General features: G+C 51.3%; 1 protein-coding gene across 2 annotated transcripts; it reads right to left on the reverse strand.

Moving 5' to 3' along the window:
• Positions 1-7: 7 nt before the first annotated feature.
• Positions 8-6,899, reverse strand: ATG4D (autophagy related 4D cysteine peptidase). 2 transcript variants are annotated; one of them, XM_036239913.1, is made up of 10 exons: positions 6,452-6,899; positions 5,868-5,951; positions 5,614-5,787; positions 5,062-5,338; positions 4,925-4,989; positions 2,187-2,317; positions 1,221-1,299; positions 1,068-1,144; positions 865-984; positions 8-299 (listed from the first exon to the last, which is right to left on the reverse strand). In XM_036239913.1, exons 1-10 carry the CDS (start codon positions 6,681-6,683, stop codon positions 117-119), a joined length of 1,422 nt encoding a protein of 473 aa, XP_036095806.1. In that variant the 5' UTR covers positions 6,684-6,899; the 3' UTR covers positions 8-116. The 2 variants fall into 2 exon arrangements, with proteins under 2 accessions (XP_036095806.1, XP_036095807.1); XM_036239914.1 differs by having other exon boundaries at positions 5,095-5,338; positions 6,452-6,683.

Consider the following 6,899-nt stretch of genomic DNA (forward strand, 5'->3'; position numbering starts at 1 on the left):
GTTTGGCTCAGCGGTTAGAGCGTCAGCCCTTGGACCAATGAGTTGCGGGTTCGATTCTGGCCAAGGACACGTACCTCAGTTGTAATTCGTCCCTGCCTCCCCCCACTCATGTCCCATTATAAAAACACAAAGTCCTCAGAGCTTGGGCGCTTGGCCTTGAGGAGCCGCCCAGGACGAGGGAGCTGCAGAGTTGGCTGGGAGAGCTGGGAGCAGAGGTTGTCTAGGCTGTGGTCCTGAGCATGGCCCTCAGCCAGGGTGAACATGGGATACCGCTGTGTGGCCGAGGAAGAGCTGAGGACCTGGTGGGAGGAGGGAGAGAGTAGCTCAATTCCAAGCAGTACTCACAGTTACATATCCTGTAGGCATAGTTATCTAACAGGTATATTTAAAAGGTGCTTCCTGTACCCAACTCCTATCCCTCTAGGGCAATGACCCAGGCCAGCCAATCAATACCTTCTATTCCCCAGGACAGTGACTAACCCAGTGATGAGCATGTGACCTACTGCAGGCAATGAAAGGCAGCCCTGGGATTTTTACTGTGTGCTGGGAAAGTGGGGTTCCCTTTCCACTGAGCTGGGAGGTGGGTACCCAGAGAGACAGACAGCCAACCCTTGCCACCATGAGGCTAAAGCCCTGATGGGACAGTACAGCCAAGAAACAGGAAGAGTCCTGCCACTTAAAATCCTGAATGCAGCAAAGCCCCTAACTTTTCATATTACGCCTGCCCCCTTTTGGTGTCTATTCAGAGCTTGGCTTTTGTAACTTGTGGGCCTGGAAGTAACCTCCCCAGGTCTGCTGACCTTAAGGTTTGTTCTCCCACTCCAGCCCTGACTTTCCCCATCCACCACCACCCCTGTTGCTCACCCTGGTCAGCTCTGAGCACAGTGTCTCAAACTCCTTCCTGTCTCCAGCATAGAACCCCACAGTACAGCTTGGGTCCATCTTGGTGAAGGCCATCTTGCGGGGTGAGGTGCAATGGAAGGACTGAGGCAGACAAAGGAGGGGAGCTCAGGGGTCCCCAGCTTCCTCCACATGCCCCCAACCCCACCCCGGAGATTCCAGCTCACCTCCAGGGGGAAGTCAGCTTGGCTGACATCCACAGTGGGCTGGCAGTAGTGGGGGTCCAGGTAGAGCAGGGAGTCATCTGCAGGGGAAGAGGTATAAGTGGGGGTAGGGAAGGGGAAGGTGAGGTAGGGTGGAATGGGGTGGGGCAGGCCTACCCTGGTAGCCGATGAAATACAGTGAGTGCCGTGGCTTTCCTCCCATAATGCCCAGGCACAGCTCTGAACGCAGGAGCTCCTACAGGGAGGAGAGTGGGCAAAGGTGAGGATGCAGGACAGGAGCTGTCAGACAGTCCCTTAAGTGCTTAGTAAACACCCTTGTATGAACCCACGCCTGTGCTGGGCCCTGGGGAGCAGCAGTGACCAAGACAGGCGCTGTCTCGTGGATCTGACATGTGTTAGATGAACAAGGAACAACATGAGTGACTTCTGTGTTGGAAGGTGATTACATTGGAAAAAGAATAAAGGTGGTGAGAGGGCTTTGAAATTATAAATGGGAGTCAGGAAAGGCCTCATTGGGAGGTGATATTTCAGTAAAGATGTTTCAGTATCTTGGGAAACAGTAAGTGTAAAGGCCCTGAGGCAGGTGTGTTCTGAGAGCAGTAAGGAGGCCCATGTAAGTGCAGCAGAGCAAGTGAGGAGAGAGGGAGCAAATGAGGTGAAGGAAGAGACAAGGTACAGGGTCCTGTGGGCTGTGGGGAGATCTCTGGCCTTTATTCTGAGTGTAAACACACCAGGGTGTTTCCAGCCTTGCTGTTCCCTTTGCCTGGAACATTTCCTCCTCTGGCTCTTCATATGCCCGGGCAAGAGAGGGGCTTTCTCCTAGGTTGTGCAGCTACTCCCATCTACCTTCATCACTAGTTTTCATTTGTTTATAGTCTGAGTTGTAATGCCAAGGCTGTATATTTGGTTCCAGATCCACTGCCTGTCATGTTTACTCCCAGAACACAAATTTTTGCCTGTTCACTTCTGAATCCTCAGCAGCTGGGAGAGTGCTTGGCACACAACAGGTGCCCTGCAACTATTGGATAAACAGACGGAGTGAAGGAAGTACATATAACTAACCCAAGCTAAGAAAACCTGGAGAACTCCCAGGGAAGGCATGGTGACTCTGGCTAAACCTACCTTCACACAGGGCACGTACACGGGGTTGAGAGTCTCGCCACCCAGGCGCACAGGCACCAAGATGACCACTGACTTCCACTCAGCTGTGTGGTCCTGCCTAGCCACCAGGCGTGCCACATCCGCCTTGTATACTGGAAGGACAGGGCAGAAGGTCATCTTGCTACCCTTCAAGCTTCAGAGTGTGGCCCTCCATCCCCAGGTGCCAATCTCACCTAAGCAACCCTTTGGGGGTGTCCCTCACATTGTCGGTGAGAGCCCCCAAACTCCCCCAGATAATCCCAGAAATCCCATTTTACAGAAAGCAACCAAGACCCTGAGAGTTGGATGAAGAACATACAGCCAGGAGGATGTGGGGGGCCTTCCCCAAAGCCTGAAGCTTATCCTCAATCCCAGACCTGAGTGGTCCTCACTGACTCGACATCTGGGTTTGCCAATATGGAAACGAGAGCACGGAGCAGTCCTCAACCAAATGTCCCTGTGTGTCCCTCCTCCTAAAGTCCGACCTGCTGCTGTCCATTCTCCCCCGCCTCCCTTGCTGGTGTCCTGAGAAATGAATTCAACCCCTTCTGGAGACACAGATATTATGATCTGAATGCTTGAGTCTCCCACAAATTTGTATGTTGAAATCCTAATCCCAAGGTGATAGCATGGATGGGGCCTTTGGGAGGTGATTAGGTCATTGAGGGTAGGCCTCTCAAGAATGGGATTAATGCCCTGGCCAGTTTTGCTCAGCGGTTAGAGCGTTGGCCTGGGGTCCAGAGAGACCCAGGTTCGGTTCCCGCTGAGGGAACGTGCCTCGGTTGCACTTTGTCCCAGGCCCTGGTTGGTCGTGCAGGTGGCAACCACTCGATGTGTCCCTTTCATGTCGATGTTTCTCTCTCTCTGTCTTCCTCTCTCTCCCTCCCACTCTATCTGAACAAAAAATGGAAAAATGTCCTCGGGTGAGGATAAAAAAAAAAAAAATTAAAAAAAAAAAAAAATAGAATGGGATTAGTGCCCTTATAAAACAGGTACCACCCCCCAATTTTAAAAAACTATGTACAGTGACAGATATTAACTAGATTTATCATAATCTTTTCACAGTGTACAGGGTGGAGCAAAAGTAGGTTTATAGCCATGACTATGTGCAATAATTTTTCTTATTATTTATTAATTATTATATTATTTCCCATATAAACAACTGTAAACCTCCTTTTGACCTCCCGCATACAAATATCAAATCATGATGGTATATACCTGAAATTAATACCTGAAAATATTTCAAAAATATAAGTAAACTAATTATATTAATTAATGAAAATTATATTAATATAATTAATTAAAAAAAAGAGCCCTGGCCCACATTGGTCAGTGGTTAGAGCATTGGCCTACACACAGAAGGGTTGAGGGTTCAATTCCCAGTCAAGGGCATGTACCTGGGTTGCAGGTTTGATCCCTGGCCCGGGTCGGGGCATGTGTGGGAGGCAACCAATGGATGTGCCTCTCTCACATATGTTTCTCTTTCTCTCCCCCTCCCTCCCTCTCTTCCACTGTCTCTAAAAATCAATGGAAAAAATATCTTTGGGGTGAGGACTAACAAAACAAAAAAAGAAAAGAGAGAAACCCCAGAGAGCTTGCTTGTCCATTCTGATGTGTGTGGATACAGCAAAACAAGCCAGGGAGTGGGCTCCCACCAGACACCAAATCTGCCTGCATCTTGATCTTGAACTTCCCAGACTCCAGAATTATGAAAAATAAATTCCTATTGTTTATAAGCCACCTGATCTGTGCTATTTTTGTTATAGTAGCCCAAACAGACAAAGACAATAGCTCTCTGGGAAAATCAAACCTTTTCCCAAACCCCTACAATTTTGCATAAAAATTTAATTTTTATAGATTCTCTGATACCAATCCATGGATTTATTATTTATTTTTTTTGGGTACGTGCCCCTAGCGGGAACCAAACCCAGGACTCTCTGGTCCACAGGCCGACGCTCCAACCACTGAGCCAAACCAGCCAGGCTCCTTTTAATTAAGACCCTTTCTAAGCTGATTTGGAGCGTGGTAGGGAATAATAACAGTAATTGCTATTATTTAGTGAACAATTATTATGTGACAAGCACTGCTTTACGGGTTTAACTTGTATTATTGACTCACTTAATTCTTTTTCATTTTGTTTTGGTAATCCTCACCTGAAGATTTTTTTTTCCCTTCTATTTTTAGAGAGAGTGGGAAGGAGGAAGAGAGAGAGAAACATCGATGAGCACAAGACACATCCATTGGTTGCCTCCCGCATGCACCTTGACTGGAGCAAGGGACTGAACCTGCCACCTAGGTACATGCCCTTGACAGGGAATCAAACCTGAGACCCTTCAGTGCATGGACCAATGCCATAAGTACTGAGCCACACCAGTCAGGGCAACCATTTAATTCTTGACAACCCTATAAGGCAGAAGAGACCAGACTTTTGTACATGTTAGAACTGTTTACAGAGTAAGAGTTAACTGGATCTGAGAGAAATAAGTCCTTACGTCCTTTATTCTATCACTTGGGGAGAAGCCCCTGAAGTTCCTTCTCCTGAATCCAGAGGGAGCAGATGGATCCTGAGCATCTTTCCCTGTGTAGGCCTTGAATCCTTTCCAAGGGTCCCTCTGACCCAGAACCTGTTTCAGCCTCTGAGAAAGGTGGGTCTAAGAGGCAGCTGAAGTAGTGACTGGCTCAGGATGAAAACCCCATGACCTTGGTTAACAGCCCCTTACCTGTGCAATCCTGAGAAACGTAAACCACCAGGTGGGTAACCTCTGAGCAGCTCTCCACAGCTTTCCTGGGGATGAGAGGAAAGGCTTGAGTTCTTGGGGTACCCAGTGGCTCCCATGTCCCCTGCCGTGGCCCTCACCTGAGTATATGTGCCACAAGAGATGGCCCATACCAGTCACCTGCCTTCTTGCCTGAGCTCTGTCCGAGCTCTACCAGCTGGTGTAGGCCGAATGGAGCCTGGGGGTGGTCTGCAAACCAGGACACAATCTGCCGATGCCTGCGCTCCTGCTCCAGCTCAGGGGTTCCCTGGGCCCAGCGTGGGGGCTTCCAGGGAGCAAGCCCATGATGCCGGTTGGAAGAGGCCAACCCTGATGGCTCAGGGGAGCCCAGGCCTGCACCCTCGGCCCATGTCCAGTCTGGTGGGAATGGAGTACATAGTTAACAAGTGCCAGTGTGTGGGGAGCACCATTCTCATTTATTCATGTTTTACATACAATTCTAATGCTCCTGAGATTCCATGTTTAACAATTTTCACATTCCTGAACCTTATAAACAACTCTAATTTCCCTGCAAAACTTACTTTATACACAATTCTAACATGACTTCAAACTTTAGTTATAAACAATTCTAACAGTGCTGACCTATGTGATTGGCTCATACTCCTGGTGTGCTCTTCCCTCTCGCCCCTCACCTCTGGGCAGGAAATGCAGCAGGAGGCCCTGTGCCAGCATCATCTGCCCACTTCGTAACATGCAGCCCCAGCCACAGTCTGAAGTCAGACAGCCCCCAGCAAAGGGCGGGAAGTCTCGGCGATATGTGAGCCACAGGCGGGACACAAAGTCCCGTTGGAAACGCTGAATGTCACCTATAAAAGCAGGCTTGTCAACTCCACCAAGAACACTCTTGGGGGCCTCCCACAACCCTGGCCTGGGACCACCAGCTCACCCTCACTCTCAAAGCGGTAGCAGCGGCCACAGAGGTGGACGCTGGAGATCTTGCTAAAACTGGTTCGGCTTTTGACTGTCCAACCTGTGGAGATGTGGAGCAGCAAGATGACGGATACTAACATAATAGTTATGACGGCAACAGCACTCCCATCTGTGAAATAAGGACCATCCTACTTCCCATCTCAGGAGTGGCATTGGGGAATCCATGCCATATTCCTCTTAGATGGAAGTAGGGCTCCTTGGAACAGCCACACCAATGTTTGCCATCAACTCAGGCCAAACTAAGGCAACTCTGACAATTGAACCCATTTCACAGAGGGGAAAATGGAGACACAAGGAAGTGAAAAAGCCTGCTCAAGGTCACACGGGTAAGGACAGGATTTGAAAACCCATTCCCTGTTGGACCTGCCACAGATCCGCCCTGGGTAGGGCGGGGGACCTACAGGTGACTCACAGGAGAACGAATGGTGGGATACTCGGAATACAGGGCAGGGTCTGGTTCCTCGTCTCCCGCCGACCTCTAAGCCCCGGCCTGGCCAAACCGCCGGCTCGCTCGCTCCCCTGGGTCCGCCCCCTCCTCACCGTACTTGACGTTGTTCCAAGCAGTCAGGAACTTCGCCTTGAACTTGTCCACTTCGCCCGGCTCCCCAGGGGCGGCTCCGGACGAGCCCAGGGCGGGGCCGCTGGCTCCGGAGGGCGCCAGGCCGTTGGGGTCCGGGACTCGGGGCGTCCGCGTCCTGCGGCCCTCGGGGCGGCGCGCGTCCTCGGGGCTCCCGCTGCGGTACTGCGCGGCGGCCGGCGACACGGAGTTCATGGGCACGCCGGGCAGGCAGACCGCAGGCCCGAGCAGGGGCCGCGCACCAGCGCCCCAGAGTCCAAAACGCGGCCCAGACTCGAGAGTCCTGGAAGGCGCTAGTCGGCCCCAGATGCAGGCGCGGTCACCGCCGTTGCCGCCATTTTAGCGGCCCAGACTGGGGAGGAAGGCGGGCGTGACACTGCCGGACGCCCCGCCCCCTGCCTCCAGCCTTGT

Source organism: Molossus molossus, unplaced genomic scaffold (assembly GCF_014108415.1).
Source record: "Molossus molossus isolate mMolMol1 unplaced genomic scaffold, mMolMol1.p scaffold_m16_p_4, whole genome shotgun sequence".
NCBI lineage: Eukaryota > Metazoa > Chordata > Mammalia > Chiroptera > Molossidae > Molossus > Molossus molossus.

Bases quoted from the DNA above. Each gene is read 5' to 3' on its own strand.
- ATG4D (XM_036239913.1), bottom strand. From the start codon at position 6,683: ATGAACTCCGTGTCGCCGGCCGCCGCGCAGTACCGCAGCGGGAGCCCC. The intron at 5,788-5,867 runs GTGAGCTGGTGG...CTGCTTTTATAG, and splicing joins CTACCGCTTTGAGAGTGAGG to GTGACATTCAGCGTTTCCAA. The intron at 2,318-4,924 runs GTAAGGGGCTGT...CTGTCCTTCCAG, and splicing joins CGTTTCTCAGGATTGCACAG to TATACAAGGCGGATGTGGCA.